General features: G+C 53.5%; 6 protein-coding genes across 6 annotated transcripts; 4 read left to right on the top strand and 2 right to left on the bottom strand.

Annotated features, from left to right (window-relative positions):
* Positions 1-19: 19 nt before the first annotated feature.
* TrAtP1_002201 (uncharacterized protein) lies at positions 20-1456 on the top strand (the record flags this gene model as incomplete). Its single annotated transcript, XM_066111351.1, has 2 exons — positions 20-1150; positions 1265-1456. The coding sequence occupies 2 exons, from the start codon at positions 20-22 to the stop codon at positions 1454-1456; spliced, it is 1323 nt and encodes a 440-aa protein (XP_065967425.1).
* Positions 1457-2529: 1073 nt separating this feature from the next.
* On the top strand, positions 2530-3749 carry TrAtP1_002200 (mitochondrial 37S ribosomal protein mS45; the record flags this gene model as incomplete). The annotated part of the gene is made up of 2 exons (XM_014085535.1): positions 2530-2940; positions 3207-3749. 2 exons carry the CDS (start codon positions 2530-2532, stop codon positions 3747-3749), a joined length of 954 nt encoding a protein of 317 aa, XP_013941010.1.
* A 333-nt stretch (positions 3750-4082) lies between these two features.
* On the bottom strand, positions 4083-4943 carry TrAtP1_002199 (uncharacterized protein; the record flags this gene model as incomplete). The annotated part of the gene is made up of 2 exons (XM_014085536.2): positions 4083-4218; positions 4279-4943. 2 exons carry the CDS (start codon positions 4941-4943, stop codon positions 4083-4085), a joined length of 801 nt encoding a protein of 266 aa, XP_013941011.1.
* Positions 4944-5796: 853 nt separating this feature from the next.
* Positions 5797-8017, top strand: TrAtP1_002198 (uncharacterized protein). Its single transcript, XM_014085537.2, has 4 exons — positions 5797-6105; positions 6313-6615; positions 6671-6780; positions 6840-8017. The coding sequence occupies exons 2-4, from the start codon at positions 6354-6356 to the stop codon at positions 7857-7859; spliced, it is 1392 nt and encodes a 463-aa protein (XP_013941012.2). The 5' UTR covers positions 5797-6105; positions 6313-6353; the 3' UTR covers positions 7860-8017.
* On the bottom strand, positions 8018-14506 carry TrAtP1_002197 (uncharacterized protein). The gene is made up of 4 exons (XM_066111350.1): positions 13618-14506; positions 13392-13562; positions 10029-13214; positions 8018-9953 (listed from the first exon to the last, which is right to left on the bottom strand). Exons 2-4 carry the CDS (start codon positions 13457-13459, stop codon positions 9248-9250), a joined length of 3960 nt encoding a protein of 1319 aa, XP_065967424.1. The 5' UTR covers positions 13460-13562; positions 13618-14506; the 3' UTR covers positions 8018-9247.
* A 319-nt stretch (positions 14507-14825) lies between these two features.
* TrAtP1_002196 (uncharacterized protein) lies at positions 14826-16734 on the top strand (the record flags this gene model as incomplete). The annotated part of the gene is made up of 4 exons (XM_066111349.1): positions 14826-15225; positions 16161-16172; positions 16258-16274; positions 16327-16734. 4 exons carry the CDS (start codon positions 14826-14828, stop codon positions 16732-16734), a joined length of 837 nt encoding a protein of 278 aa, XP_065967423.1.
* Between the last annotated feature and the right edge of the window lie 2 nt (positions 16735-16736).

The raw sequence follows: 16736 nt of genomic DNA, 5'->3' as shown, positions 1-16736 counted from the left end.
CACCGGCTTCTCTCGTGTGATGGGCCCCGAGGAGCACATGGGCACCGTTTTGGAGGAGTTCTTCCCCAATGGACAAATGGTGGAAGAGGCCTTCATCATCGACATTCCTCGCAACGTCCCAACTCCTAGGCCCTCTCCACGGGCGCCGCTTCCTCCTGTTTCCGGTTCTGCTTCGGCAGCTTACTATGCCGACGATGTGCGTCCATCCGAGTCTGGCGAGGGATACTTTCCTCCAGTTGTTGGCACCGCGACGTCACCCCGTCTTCCCACCAAGCACCCCAACGCATCCATCCCGCATTCCATGGCCGTCATCAACTCTGGCCACCTTCCCAACATTCCATCTCCTGGCGCCTCCAAGCGCGCGCATAGGGATCGCGAGTCGCAGCGCCAGGACCACTCGCGAGGCGCTGGAAGAAACCATACTCCTTCGCCCGTCGTGCACAATGGAGGCGTTGCTCCCAATCCTGCCTCGTTCCACCCCACGCGACATTCTCACTCGCGAACGCACTCGAGCTCGTCCGAGCACATTGCGGTGCATCCGAACAGCACCATGCCCAGATCACCGGGCCTTGAGATTGTCGCTGCGGCACGAATGGGTCCAGGCACTCCTCCTTCTCCTCCCCAGCGGCTGGTGTCTCCTCACTTACCCGCCGCGCGCCTCAAGAAGAGCAAGAGAGGCCAGACGCAGCAGCAGGAATACATTCAAAACCCTCCCCCGCCCGCGTTGAATGCCAAAGTACCTCCCATCAGTGTCCTTATCGTGGAAGACAACCCTATCAATTTGAAGCTGCTTGAAGCGTTTGTCAAAAGACTCAAGGTGCGCTGGCAAACGGCCATGAATGGCCGTGACGCGGTGAAGAAATGGAGGACTGGTGGCTTCCATCTTGTCCTGATGGACATCCAGCTGCCCGGGATGAATGGATTGGAGGCGACGAGGGAGATTCGCCGGCTGGAGCGGATCAATGGCATTGGCGTCTTTTCTAACGCGCCCGCTGAAGAGGCACTCCCCGAAGAGCCGACCGAAGAGGATCGCCTGGAGGGTCTGGCCAAGTTCAAGAGTCCCGTTATCATCGTGGCTCTGACGGCCAGCTCTCTCCAGAGTGACAGACACGAAGCTCTGGCGGCTGGTTGTAATGATTTCTTGACCAAGGTATGTACTCTCTCATTTCAACATTGTGTGTTTTCTCATTCATCTTCATTCTCGCACGATTTTCCCCCACTTGTCTCACCAGACAAAAGTACAAACTAACATGTCGTCTCTCAGCCTGTCAACTTTGTTTGGCTCGAGCGCAAGGTCATGGAATGGGGCTGCATGCAAGCACTCATTGACTATCAAGGCTGGCGAGAGTGGAAGCAATACTCCGCCAAGGCAGAGGCGATGGAGGCTGCCAACAAGCGAGCGCAGGCGTTTAAGAAACAGTCGAGAAAGAATCGCACTCAAATGTCGGAATCGTGAAGATGCAGTGGTTTATACCGGAGTCTAGGACTTGCTTTTCTCTTTCTTTTCCCTTTCCTTTTCTTCATACTGGACGAGGGGCAACCCGCGGGAAGAGGATTTTATTCAAATGCATGGTAAAAAAAAAAAGGAAGGCTCACAGGAGGGATGGATCTGCGCTGAATTTGCTAGCCCTTTGCTAATTCTTATTTTTTCTTTGTTCTGGAACGGACGGATGACGAACAACACTTTATACTTTTCTCATTTCATATTTTCCTCTCATGGTCGGCATGGCCCTGCCCATCAGCAATGATGGTGGAGCGGCAGAGCACCCTGAGTGCCAGATACACACAGTTACTTGCTTCTTCTTTTTTTTGGCGTCGTTGCACACGAGTGGCGGCGAGTTTAATATACGGGAATACCTTTTGTCTCCCTCTCTTTTCTTCTCCTTTTTTGCGACCCATCCTCTCATCTTATAGACTACGTGTGACCCCCGGCTCTGTTGCTCTCCTGACTGGCGATGACTGGCGATGACTGCCTAGAGGATCAAAACGCCTACCGAGTTGCCTGCAGCCTACCGCTAGTTTGGCCCAGACACAATGCAGCCAGCCGTCGATACGGAGCAGAGGATTTGTCCCGTCCGTGCCTTCCCCTCTTTTCTGTCTCGCAATGCCATCATCAATTCGTGTCCATGTCTCGTTGCATACAAAGTGTCCAATAGTGCCATTTTTCTGACAAGAGAGCTACCATCTAACAGTACCCAGGTCGTGCTTAGGTAATGGCTTCAATTCCCCTTGCGTCGTTGCTTGAAGTGTTCCAATTTCGAGCTGCGTCTGCCCCTCCTCTTTCGGAAGCGGGGGAACAAGACGCCGGGGCCGCAAAATTTGGCTGAGCTAAACCATTGGCCACCAAAGCTTTGCTTTTCTGGTTTTTGATAATTCCGCATACCCTCTTGAATCATACGACGAGACTTTTTGTATTGTCTTTGGGCCATTGATCTGATTCAATCCGGCCTCTGATGAGCAATTGGTTCATCTAGCTGAAAGCGTCTTCTCCCATCTCTAGATACCCCCCCTCACAGCCTCAAGAACAAAATGCCCCCCAGATTACCGGCGCCGCTGACCCCCGTGGTCGATGCGTGCGTCGTCCCCTCGTGCAAATCAGCGCCGTTCGTGCGGTCCTTTAGCTCGACGCCGTGCAAGCAGAAGATGAGCCGGGCTCGGCAGCAGATGTACCAGTGGCTCAAGGGCAGGGAAGGCTCCGAGCTGGCAGAGGCCAAGGGCGGGCCGCGGTACTTGGGGCCGCTGCAGGACCAGCCTTTCCCGCTGAACCCGCTGTTCCGGAGCCAGCCGGTGCTGGACGAGCAGACGAGGGAGCTGATCTGGGACAAGGTCATCATGAGGGGCGAGGCGCTGAAGGCGGTGTCGGCGGAGATGGGCGTTGATGTGAGGAGGGTTGCGGCTGTGGTGAGGCTGAAGGAGGTGGAGAAGCAGTGGGAGAGAGAGGTAAGCTTGATATTCCCTGTTGCCTTTTTTTTTTGTCTTGTTTTGTTGTGCTTTTGCTTTGTTTTGTGAGAGAGTTTGTGTGTTTTGCGTGATGAGACAAATTTCCAAAATTCGATTAGTCTTGAAGACTCTATTCATGGTTAGAAAAGATTTACCTGGTCTGATATTACACACCAACCTCACCTGTTTTTACTTGTTCACCTGGCGGCATCCTGAGTTGGAATACAGCTTTGCTGACTCTTTTTTTTTTTTTTTCCACGAAACAGGGCAAGAAACTGGCAATCCCCTATGCCAAAGCCGTCATGAACATGCTGCCCAAGACATCATACCGCGAGGGCGAGAAGAACCTGCCGCATGAGCCTGTAAACGAGATCCACGTCCACAAGCTGACGATGCAACAACTCTTTGTGCCTGTGTCCGAGTCACGGCACTTTACCCGACAAGACGCCGCAAAGGCCTTCCACGACACGATGCTCTCCGTCGATGCGCGATCACCGCAGCCAGAGCTCATCAAGATGGAGCGCGAGATATTACAGGGCAAGACCCGGCAGGACAGTCTGGCCAAGTTCAAAGAGGCGACGCAGAAGGAGGAGGACCGGGTAGCACAGCGCATCGCCCGCGAGGCGCAGCGGGAAGAGGAGGCGACGACGAGGGTGGCCACGGACCGCTACGAGTTTCGGTTCAAGGAGATTAATGCCGATGACGTGGGCCGCACTGGCCGGTCGAGAAAGGGCACTGGTTGGAGGTATGGTGCGCCGTTTGATGACCGCAAGCGCGGGCTGGTCAAGATTCCTACGTCTGTGCCGTAAGGATGGCTTGCTGGCTGCTGCTACAGGCTTGTACAACATGAGAAGAGACAAGGAAACGAAGTGAAGAATTCATGAGACCAAAGAAAAGAGAGGTCGACACAAAGCTGTATTACTACATACCTATACATTTCATGCATATACAAACCCGCCAAAAGAAGTCATGTACAACTAGCTGATGTATATATATATATATATCTTGCAACACGCAAACCCTGCCCGTTGATCATCGAACAAATACCTCTCATTGCATCATTCACATACTCAAACACACAAACACATGCACAAAAAGACCGTTTCTATAATGCATGCTGGGAAATCTGACATGTCTAGACTCTAGTTGCTGACAAGAAGCTTTTGTCGAACGCGGGTTATCGTCTCTGGCGAGATCTTGCTCTCTTTGAGGAAGAAGCCCTCGGCGGAGCCCCATTCCTTGCGGATCATGGCGAGTGTAGCCAACATGGATTCGGGTCTGTGGTTGCATCACCATTGTCAGCATTCAACAACGAGCATGGGGATGAGGGAAACCTACTTTGAGCTCAGCAACCTCTCGGCGGCCTCCTCGTCTCCCGCAAACGCCGGCGTCGCAACCAGATACTTGATCAAGCCCGGCTTGGCCGCCGCCATGCCCTGCGTCGTGAGGCCGTACTCCTCCGCCACAACCTCGTCCGGAACGTCGCACAGGCTCAGGATCAGGGCGCACAAGACGCCCGTGCGGTCCTTGCCGGCCGTGCAGTGCACCAGGATGGGCTTCTGGGCCGCGGGGTCGAAGCCGTCCGAGGCAATGTGGTTGAGCACCGTGGCAAACGCCGGCGCGCCCGCCACGGCAATGTCTCTGTACGCCGTGACGAAGCCCTCGGTCGGGTGCGAGTCTGCATACTTGCGGAAGCGGATGGCCACGGCCTCGGGCCCGTAGTCGACGCCCTCGAAGACGGGGGCGTGCACGCGGCGAGGACCGCCGGGCCACTGCTCGGGCGACTCTGGGTTGCCGACGTCGCCGGACGAGTTGGGCCGGGCGGCCTCGAGGGTCGAGCGCAGGTCGAAGACGGTGCTGATGTTGAGGGCCTCGAGATCGGCGCTGGCCACGGTGGGAGGGGCGGCCGAGCGGAGGATGAGGTTGGGGCGGACAATGGAGAGGGAGCCGCCGGCGAGGTCTCGGAGATTGGGGATGGGCGGCTTGGGGCTGGTGGCAGACATGGTGGTGGTGGTTGGAGTATGTAAATGATTTTTCTGATTCGCTGCCCGTGGAATTGGGGATTGGTTGATTGCGTTGTTAGCTTGGCTTTTGGCTTTGGATGGGCGGAATAGACTGAATGTGCTGCGGATTTTATAGGCGCTGTGGATGTTTATGCGGGTAACAGAGGCTCACAACTGCACCCCTACAAGGTGCATGTATCATTTTTGACAGGTACGGTTCCGCGGACGAGTTGACAATTCTCTATTTTTCTTCTTCTTCTATTTGTGGTTATTTTTGTCAGCAATTACGAAAAAAAAAGTGGAAGTACATAGCTACTCTACGCCATCACAATGTGCTTTACATCTGTACTAATGCCTCGATTCGGGACATACGTGATGATGCGTTCTTGCGCGTAGTACTCTCTATATAAGATAAAAAATAAAATAAAATAAAATGGTGTTGGGCATTGACTCTTCTTTACTGCTTCCTCTTCCCTACCCCCCAAAAACCTTTCTTTGCAAATTAAGCGGTCGGGAAGGAGTCAAGGAGGGTCCCCGCCTGGCTTGTCAGCTTATTTCAACACTTCTGACAAAATCTACTCTCCTTGTCTTTTTCTTCTCTTCTTCATCTTTCTCACAATCCACTCAAGCCTTTTATGCGTCCCCCGCAATTCCAATTCGACGCCACCGGCGCTTGAGCAAATCGCCAATAAATGTGCCGAGCATGGGTGGAGAGCAAGAGGGGGGGGGGGGGGGGTGGTCACTCTCGGGATGTTTTGAGTCAGGGCCATTCAACGGGCTTTAAACGGGAGCCTAAATTAGACAAGAACATGTGAATCCTGGGTATGCACTCTATCTTCTTTCGAGCTTATTTGCTGGTTTTTTGGTTGGTTAGCTTCACACACAGCTCGCATCCCCTGCTTTCTCTGTTTTCATTTGCCTATTTTTTTTTGGAGTTTGAAAATCTTCCCCTGACTAACGATCGTCATCCCAGGAGTGGCTCTCTACCTCATACAAGCTATTTCGAAGACCAATATTCTACCCCCTTCTCCGACGATAGAGCCCTATGGTAATGGGCCGATGGGTTGCTTATTCGGCCCTTTGTCGGCCGGGGCATGCGTGTTTGACATGTTGAAGCTTGGGCAGATCTGGGATCGGCGTCACGGGATGCCTATAACAGGAGGTCTGTAAGTGGCTGTTTGGCCGCGGCAAGTTTTATTGCCGGAGCGAATATGGCGTCTCAATGCGCTACGGGATCTTGTTTTTGGTCTGTTTGGTGTCGTTTGGGCAAAGGGGGGCATATGCGATATCTATGCCCTTGGGGATATATATATATGGCTTGCCGCTCTCTCTTCCTTGGATCAGCTTGCTGACCACAGACCTCTTGCAGACGCAGCCTGAACTCGAGCATCCCACAGCTGAAAGAAGAAGATGAAGCTTCGATCCGCCGTCCCGCTGCTGTTGCAGCTTTCTCTCCCGGCCGTCCTTGGCGCCGACACGGCAGACTGGAGGTCTCGTACCATCTACTTTGCCCTGACAGACCGAATTGCTCGCAGCTCAAGCGACACGGGAGGCTCTGCGTGTACAAATCTGAATGACTACTGTGGTGGCACGTTCCAGGGCTTGGAGAGCAAGCTGGACTACATCAAGGGCATGGGATTTGATGCCATCTGGATCAACCCCGTCGTAACCAGTGAGTTGCCCATCTATCCCCATCCTCTTGATTGGTGGCTAACATCTCTTGAAAGACAGTGATTTCGGCTTCCATGGCTACTGGGCACTGGATCTAAACACTATCAATTCTCACTATGGCACTGCGGATGATTTAAAGAGTCTCGTTGATGCTGCACATGGCAAGGTATATTCACACCATTCTCCCAACTGCTGAGTGTCAGTGCTAGAAATAACCAAAAACAGGGCTTCTACATGATGGTCGACGTTGTAGCCAACCACATGGGAAACGCAAACATCACAGACGACTCCCCCTCCCCTCTGAACCAACAATCCTCATACCACACAAAATGTGACATTGACTTCAACAACCAGACCAGCGTCGAAAACTGTTGGCTTGCTGGCCTCCCAGACGTTGACACCCAGGACCCTACCATCAGGAGCCTCTACCAGGACTGGGTGTCCAACCTGGTATCTACATACGGCTTCGACGGCGTCCGCATCGACACCGTCAGGCACGTCGAGCAGGACTACTGGCCCGGCTTCGTCAATGCCAGCGGCGTGTACTGCATCGGCGAAGTCTTCAACGGAGACCCAGACTTTATGCAGCCCTACCAATCGCTCATGCCCGGCCTGCTCAACTACGCCATCTTCTACCCCCTCAACGCCTTTTATCAGCAGACGGGCTCCTCCCAAGCCCTGGTCGACATGCATGACCGTCTCAGCTCGTTCCCAGACCCGACGGCGCTGGGCACCTTTGTCGATAACCACGACAACCCCCGCTTCCTCAGCGTCAAGAACGACACGTCTCTCTTCAAGAATGCCCTGACCTACACCATTCTCGGCCGAGGCATCCCCATTGTCTACTACGGCTCCGAGCAAGCCTTTTCGGGAAGCAACGACCCCGCCAACAGAGAGGACCTCTGGCGCAGCGGCTACAACACCGAGACGGACATGTACAATGCCATCTCCAAGCTCACCTTTGCCAAGCACACGGCCGGCGGCCTCGCCGACAACGACCACAAGCACCTGTACGTCGAGCCCACGGCATACGCCTGGAGCCGCGCCGGCGGCAAGCTGGTGGCCTTTACCACCAACAGCGGCGGCGGCAGCTCGGCCCAGTTCTGCTTCGGCACGCAGGTCCCCAACGGGAGCTGGACGAATGTGTTTGATGGCGGCAATGGCCCGACGTACACTGCTGATGGCAATGGACAGCTCTGCTTGACCACGACGAATGGTGAGCCGATTGTGCTGCTGTCTTCATAAAACAATATGGCGACATATAATATACATGTATATCACCTAGTACATACTTGGATAGGTACGTGTTACTTACCCGGATAGAGCTTCATGTTGTTACTTTCAAGCTGTTGTTTCTTTCTTCTCTCTTTTGTGGACATACTGTACGATCATGAAGGGTACATATTTTAGTCGTAACAAAATTAGGCATTTACTACTACCTAGACTAGACTGTTTGTTGTTGATCATGTACCTAGAGCAAGCAATGAACCATGCCATGATTTCCTTCATCTCCCAGACCCGTATTTGAATTGCCTGTGGATAGATGTGCTTGAAAGACCTGCCATGCGCTCAAAGTAATTGTTATTGAATAGTCCGTCCCAAAATATTAACTGCAGTGCCGAGATATCTGTTGTTCCGTCAGGCCTGTTCAACCTGCGGGGATAGAAAATCTCCATGTGCTCATGAGTGCATAAATTCCGCACCGAATCCTCCGCTTCCAAAAAAAAAAAGAAGCAATATTATAAAAAGCAAAGTCGTCATGCCGTCAAATAGCCTTTATAGTCCCGTGTATGCTCGCAAGTCTTGTCCGTCGTCGTTAGCCTGTATTATTCACATGCGTGTGTCATCGATAGCCTTGTGTTTCTCGTGTCGCACGATTTGCTCTTGATATTGACCACATTCCTTCGGTACAATGAGCAAATATATATACCGTTGTGGTGGGTAATGAGTTTTTTTTTTTTTTTTTTTTTTTTTTTTTTTTTGGAGTTTGGGGGTTTTTTTTTTTTGCTTGCTCGACCATGCATCCAGAGTTGTTGACCTCTGTCGAATGCGGGGGGGAGATGAAAACTGTAACAGAAGCAGATAGAGAAGAGAGAAAAGAAAAGAAAAGAAAACCTTCCGGAACCCCGATTCCCTTTTTGTGTTCAGCCTGCGTGGCTTGTAACCTTTGTCTTTGTCCTTGGCACCCCCTGAAAAAAGAATTTCCTTTTTGTATGCCGGAAAAAAAGAGACGCAATAGTAAAGAAATCAACAATGAAGAGAAAAAGAAGATGCCGTCTCAATATCTGCAGATTGCAGTGTATAAGCTCTGAATCATTGAGATTCGTTTGACGTGCTGTGTACTTGTTTTTGGTGTTTCTTATTTTCTGGTTTGGCCACACTTGCGCAATCACGCTGCTCCCTGCAGCGAAGTCTGAGCTGAGATGTTGAAAAAATATGCGTGCCGAATTGCAAAACAAAATGCGAACTTGGAAAAAAAAAAAAACATGAAAATGCGATCCGATGTGCTGAATGAAATACCATTCGCAATGTGAAGCTAATAGGAAATGGAAAATGGAAATGCAAACCGAAGAACAGAAAAAAAAATGAATTCATGTAAGAAGATGCAAGTATGGGTATCATATGGGTGAGTATTAGGCAAGGTGTGTGCCATTCTTGGTCACCACAACCAGGGGCTCTTCAGGAAGCAGTCCTCTGGATCGAAGAATCATGCCCAGCTCCTTAAGCTTGACGGGCTTGGTCAGGAACAGATCCACGCCGCTGCCAAAGGCTTCTTGCTGCGCGCTCTCCGAGGCCAGGCCCGTGAGTGCAAAGATGACACAGGGCTTGAGCTGGTGTTCACGCTCGTAGGCACGAATGCGACGCGTGGCCTCGAAGCCGTCCATAACTGGCATCGAGACGTCCATGAAGATGTATTTGCAGTGGTTTGGATTCTCCCTGTAGGCTTCAACGGCCAAAGAGCCGTTAGTAGCGGTGTGGTAGGCCCGGCCAAGCTTCTTCATGTAGATGGCTAGAATGTCGAGATTAATGTTGTTGTCCTCTACGAGCAGAAACTCAGGCTCAGGCGTGGCCTCGTCTTCCTTTGCCGTTTCAAGCGTTGGCTCGCCCGTCTCTTCCCGCGCTGCAGACTTGGCATCGTTCTTATCAACACAAAGATTCTGCGTGGGCTGGACACTGGGAATCGGGATTGGCAGCTGCGTCTTGATGTCGCTTAGAAGCTCTGGGACAGCGGAAGCAAATTCCTCGCCTGGGCTGACGGGAGTGATAGGAATTGACTTCATCTCGTTGCCACGCCTGAAAGCCATGGCAACTGCTTTGGCGAGTTTACGGGGACCGACACTAGGTGGAAAGAAGCAAAAGGTTAGTCTGGGTCTGTGACGGGAGATGGACGAGCAGAGAGTATTTCAAACTTACGGCTGTGCAATAAATTCAAAGATGCGGTGCGCCTTGACGCGTTCAAACTGCGCTGCGCTCTTGAAAGCCACTAGAGTGTTTCTGCACAGGACAACGCACGGAGGTCCATGCATGATCTCGTCCGGCGGAGAGGCGGCAAGAGTATCCTCAACCCAGATGACGCAGTCGGGGGCCTTCTCGTTGGCTTCGGCCTCGGTAATGACCTTTAGACCAAGCCACTCGCGACAATTGCGATCAACCTCGACCTGGAGATCCGTATAGGATCCGTCCAACATACGCCGCCTGCCTCTTTTGCCAATGTCGAAGCCCATCAGGCTGACACGCAGACCCGTTGCCTCTGCAACGTGCTTGTCAAAATCCCCTTCGTTCTCAGCAATTTGTGGAGTGCCATCAGGCGCATTCACCGTCTGCATAAGCGGCAAAGAAACACGAACAATGGTGCCCACGCTGACTCGGCTCTCCACATGAACGCGCCCTCTAAGCTGCGACGTGATTTGCTTTACAAAGCTCAGGCCCAATCCAGTTCCCGGGGCGAGATGGTCTTCCTGAGAGAATGGCTTGTACAGGTCATTGCGCAGGTAGTCTTCTCCAATGCCCTTTCCGGTGTCAGACACGACAATGTTGACAACAGCATCCGCCGAGGACTTTCGCTTCGGCTTGGATTGGCTGAGGCGCACCTTGATGGAGCCCCGTTGAGTGTATTTGAGCGAGTTGCCCAGCAGGTTCATCACGATGCGTCGGATTGCACCAGGCTGCGTGTAGAATCGCCAGTTGCAGTCGTGGTCAATTTCAAGGAAGACAGTCACCTCTCCCAGCGCAACCTTGCCGTTGGAGCCAAGCTCCTCCACAGCTTGCATGGCGTCGAGACGGCGCATTGCAGTGAAGTCTGTAGAGTGAGCAGAAGTCTTGTGCTTGGCGAGCTGCAGGGCCATGTGCATAAAATTGAAACCCGCATAGACGCCGTCCATGACTTCTTCAACAATACCATCGAGCCGAATGTGCTTGTACAAGCTCAGCATTCCCTCCTCGACCGATCGTGCAGTGCTCTGTCGTAGCCCTCTAGGCTCCGACGTCTGACCACCCGTTTTGCGGGCTTGGATGAATTTATTCACTTTGGAATAATCAAGGAGATGGTCCACGGTGTCCACCAGCGTGCGGCAGCAAATCTCAATGGTGTGGGCAATGTTGCCTTGGAAGACGGTCAGCTCAGTGTCACGAAGCAGCTCGATGCCGAGGACAGCACCATGCAGAGGTGATCGCAGTTCATGGGACAGAGAGCTCAGCGCATCCGACTTGGCCTGGTTTGCAGCAAATGTCTTGAGGCGAAGTGTCTCGGCAATAGCCAGGATGCTGACGGCCTTGAGGAAATTCAACTCTGCGCCCACTGTGAAGATTCTGGTCGGAGTCAGCGTGTAGATGAAGCCTCCAGCGCACCATCGCTGTTTTCTGGGATCCCAGACGGGGACAAAAGCCACGCTGCGGGCCTTTGGAAACATCTCTTGGATGATTCGTCCTTCGTTGTGCCGTGCCCAAGGACGCCTATGGCGCTTAGACTGGGACGCGTCGTCTGGCACTGGCTGCTGTGGTGCTGGCTGAACAGACTTCATGTTGTCAGAGTCCTTGGAGGGATCCGTCATCCAGCCGTCGTCGTCTGACGAGTCGCTGGACTGCAGTTCTCCATTGATTCCAAAGTTGAAGATGTGGCCCTTTGGATACCGCTGAAGGAGCTTGGCGAGGAATCGCTGTGCCATGTTGATTCTCGGCAGCGAGCCATCTTCCAAGTCCTTGCTGCGGCTTTCCGTTGTCGAATAGCCCAGCACTTGGCAGGCCGGCCACTTCTTGGACTCGGACTCGGCAGACGTACCATTAGTAGCATGAGCACTGGCGTCGTCACCACCGGGCTGTGAATGAACGTCTTCTTCCTCGTCAACGTCACTTCCGCTGTCGTCATCTTCATCCTCGCTGCTGCTCTCATCACCCCGAGACGGGGAATTGGAAGCGCGATTCTTTCGTGACCCCTTGGTACGACCGCCATATTCGCCAAAGGACCCCGCAGACGAGTCTAGGAAAAGGCAGCCGTCGGTCTCAAGAGACTCGCGGATTGTTTGTGCAGCCTCAGAGAATGTGTCAACCATTGGGTTGGGACCAGGGATAAAGGTATCGGCCCATTTTGTCTCTGCTACGGGCTTGGCTTGTTTGGCCTCGGGCTGTTTGACATCGGGCTCTTTACCATCGGGCTCTCTGGCATCAGGCTCTTTGGCATCAGGCCGTTTGGCCTCGGGCAGCTCGCCTTCAGGGAGCTTGCCCTCCGGCTGTTTGCCATTTGGCGAAAGAGACTGTTCAGTATTTGTGGTATTGTGGACAGTGACTTCTGGGAGAGGCTGCTTGCTGGGGGCTTCGCCGTCTTTCAAAAGTGCTTGCCGGGCCAGGCGTAACGCATCTGGAGTTTCTGTAAACGTCTCCCGGCCAGCAGCAGGACTCCGAGACGACGCTGTGGCTTTGCCTTCAACGAAGAAGCCCAGGCCTCTAATCATGCGCTCGCTGCGCTTGTTGGCTATCTTTGAAGAGTTGGCCTCCAAATGGTCCATGACGGCCAGAGAGAGTCTGCGCATCAGCGTCGAGAACTGGCCGTTCCATCTGCAGTTTGGCATGGAGCTGACAACGCACAGAGAGCCAATGTTGATGCCTCGCTGAGTGCGAATTGGGACAGAGGCATAGAAATGATTGCCACCCTCAGGCTGGCAATAGGGCTTTGTCTTGAAACGAGCATCTGTTGCCAGGTCTTTGACCACAAGAACTGGTAGTTGATCACCTTCATTCTCGCAGTGATCGAACTGAGTTGCGTCTCTCTCCAGAGAAGTGCTTCCAGACGATCGCTCAAGGCGGTGAGACTCGAGAAGAGTGTACTCACAAGTGCTGTGGGCGCGAGGAATGGCAGTGCCGCACATCCAGAGGCCGAGGCTGCTATCCTCTGCCGCTATGGGAAGCTCTCTAGTGGCTTCGGCGATGAAATACTGGTGCTCCACGTCAAAGAGCGAAATGAAGGCCCGCTCAGTGCCAGTTTGAAATAGAGCCAACTGAGCCAGGCCAGTCAAGACCAGATCTTGGGAAGGCGTCAGCTCAGAGCTTGGGCGAAGCTGGCCACTGTCGTTTACTTTGCTTGTAGACAGCAAAGTTGGATCATATCTGTTACCACGCGTTTTTGTTAGCAGGTTTCTCTCTCTAGCCCACATATCGACTCAATGTTGATTTTTTTTTACCCCAACGTCCATCTCTTGAGAAAGAGGAGAGAGCATAGAGCAGAGTGGCGAGGGCAAAGGCAAAGGGCAAAAACAGTAACAAATCTCATGGGAACAAACTGACTTGAAAGTCTCGCGCTGCCGCGTTGCTTCGGACACAGCCCGATAGGGCGGCACGGGACGCCCATCCATTGTCTGGCGCTGCACCTATCCGATGCGGTGATGGTGTTGTGTGGAGGAGACAAGAGAGAGCGAGAAGAGGCAAGGATGTTTCTTGGGGTAGGTTGTACGGGCTCTGTTCCGCGGTTAGAGTCATCGAATGAGAGTGCGCAGTCAGGTCTACTGCTTACGAAAATTCACTGAATGGATGCAGATTCAGATGGCCCTGCAAATAGTGCCGCCGCCACTGGGTCGAGGCCGGGATTCACCACCAAACAAAATCAGAGATGATGTTTTTTTGACAGTGCCCGACCTAGACGATGCTTTTCAGACTGGCCGCGTTGGCAGGTTGGATTCTAGGCAAGAGTTGGAGATGGATCACAGAAGTGGACGAAACGAGTGCAAGAGTATCGAAGAGCAAGGGTTGATGGGGACGAGTTGGAAGAGTTGGATGGAGACGGAGCTCGAGGGATGGAGAGGTTGAGATGCGGTTGCCAAGAGAAGAGGCGAGAAAGTGAGAAAGTTGCAGAAGGATAGAGGGCAAGGGTCAGGCGAGGTTGACGGAGCGGCAACTCAGAGCCAGTCAGTTGCGAGGGGAGCCGCTGTAGCAGGTCCCGCTAATCCGGGCGCGCAGCACCTGCAGTCGCTAAAAAGCTTCCAACGATGGGCTGCAGCGTTCGTTGAGCAGGGGCAGAGGGGAAAAAGTCACGGTCAGGTAGGCAAGGGGGGGGAAGCTGGAACATTGCAACATGATCAGAGGGCCGGGCTTCTAGCGGCCGCAATGGCCTAGAAGAGAGAAGAATCGTCGTCTCCGGACAGAGCAAGCGAGCAAACAGCAAACAAGCGGCTGCTACGGGTAGGGTGGGCTTTTTGCTGTATCGTGGCGTTGATGCCTTAGTCCACGGCCTGCCGCTACGACGGGACTATCACGGGGAGTGGATGCTGTGTCTTGGACCTCTGGGGAGGGGGACCCTGAAAAAAAAGACCAGCCGAGAACGAAAAAGAAAAAAAAAGGTAGCACAGCAGATAAAAATCCGAGGACCCTGAACAAGGCTGTGGTGGAGAGGCAGACCCTTCGATGGGCTCATGACAGGGCATCGTCGAATCAGAAGCCCACCGGTGCTGGTAAGACCTAAAGTGCGGAGACGGACGGCGCAGTGGCTAGCGAATGCCACCACGAGCCATAGTACTAGCCATCAATGCTGGCCCAGAATGGCCCGTCCGGCAGGTATTTGCTCGTACAGGGCTCGTATAGAGGCGGCTTTGAAGGCTCGAGTTTGCTGCTGGGACTCGCAGAAGGGCAGGACATGCACCTGAGGCAGATACTCCATATATACATGTACAGTAAACAACGCGAGACACGCCCCCTCCCTTGTATGCAGAGCAGTTCAAATTCGCCATGTTTGGACGGCCAAGACCGACAGTGGTGCGTAGAGCAGCAAAGGCCATTGGCTGGCGGCTGGGGGCCCTGCTGTGCCGGTGTAAGTTGTCGGGTGCTTTGATATGCAAGGCGGCCTATTGCGATGCGCTCAGCCTGCTCCACGTCAAGACAAGATTCCAATTCCAAACGCCGCACCTGTACTGCTACTTGGTGCCTGAGAGCGGTCTTGTGTCTCGCAGCTCTGGGTGGAGGAGAGACGCAGAGCAGCAGCTGGTACCGGTACACACACGCTCAGAGCTCAAAAACGCCGCGCCAGCCGCAGCAAATGCCGAGCAGCCAGCCCGTCTGCGGGCGCCCTCTGAGGTCTCGACCCGAGACAATGATCTGCCAAATTGCCGGGTAGGATCCGGACTGCCATGTAAACATGTTCAAGGATTCACGGGCACCGAGCAATATGCATGAACACCACAAGACCTGGTCCCTCGGCACTGATCCGATATTGGTGCAAAGGAGCTGACAGCTTTCCAGGTGAGAAATGCTCCTTACTCGTAGCACCAACGCACACTTGGACAAGGAACAGCAAGCAGCAAGATCCATGCTACGCCACTAGTAGTAAGATGGAATATGCAAGGGCCGATGTGATCTGCTCCCATCTGCTCTGTGTTTTTGTGGTGCTTTCTTCTTTTGCTTCCAGCCCAGCCTTTGAGCAACGCTGGCAGAGGAGACCGTGAGCTTCGCTGCATGCATGGCTCATCGGCATATGCTCCGTAAGACCCTTTTGCCATCAGCTGATACAATGTGCGAGTAATAGTGCATGCTGGCATCAGGCAGTGGAGCAAGATCTGGGCACTACTGACAGCAATCTGAGAGCACGTTCGGAGCTTTGCGAGGGCGGAGTCTCTAGATTTCTATGGGGCATCTCCAGCACTGCATCACCCGTTAAAGGGCACTAAAGGGCCGTTGAGACGTCTGCAAAAGACCTGAAGCTCCAGCAGACGGTGCTATCCGCACGCCCTGAAGCCCCCCGTAGGAGATGCCCTCGTAGACTCTATTCACAGCGCACCTGCCTCGTCTTTCCTCCTCGCTAATGTGTGCCGATGACGAAGCGAGGGCTGCTCTTGCCATGCCAGACTCTCCTTTATCCCGTGACCAATGGGCACAAGGCACACATTTCAAAATCTGAAAATCAAACTTGACCTTGTCTCCCCAGTCCTCACAGCTTTTCGACTCAAGTCAAGCTCTTCACCCACACACACAGTCCATCAGTGACTCCAGCTTCTCGAATCCACCAAGCTTCACTGATCCACCCGGAACACAAGGGCGGACAGGACACACTGACCTGCCAGAAACCAGCTAAAACAGCCTGTAAGCGCTCGGCCAGCCCCGCCAGCCATTCCGCACCCGCCCCTCCCAACCCATTCTGTCGATCTCACTAACTCGCTAGTCGTAGCTGTTTACCCACCCAGCGTTCAAGATGCCTGACTAGGAGCAGCTCTTCAATGAATGGGTTCAAGCCCAGGAGGCCCAGGAGGCCCGGCAAGCCCAGGAAGCCCAGCAAGCCCGGGAAGCCGAGGGCGAAGAGGAAGACCAAGTGGATGGGTTCGACATTGACCGCTGGCCTCAAGGACCACCCTGGGACACTCAGACCGACTCGGATGACAACTCCGACTCTGAGTTTGGCTGGGGCGACTGTGACGGCAATCACCCTGATGGCGAGCACTGTGAGATCTGTGCATCCTCCTTTGACTGTTACTGTGATGAGTGCTACGACAATGGCGCGTACGCTGGCGAGGAGAGTTACCACTACTACTACCGCTTGTTCTACTGGTACTACTACTTTTTCTACATGGACTACTACGGCGCTCACTACGCTGAGCGAGCTACTCGTGGATCTCAGTCCCGCCACGACCGCGATGACTACTTGTAGTC

Source organism: Trichoderma atroviride, chromosome 1 (assembly GCF_020647795.1).
Source record: "Trichoderma atroviride chromosome 1, complete sequence".
NCBI lineage: Eukaryota > Fungi > Ascomycota > Sordariomycetes > Hypocreales > Hypocreaceae > Trichoderma > Trichoderma atroviride.
The sequence above is the reverse complement of the archived record's forward strand: the minus strand, read 5'-3'. Positions and strand labels throughout refer to the sequence as shown.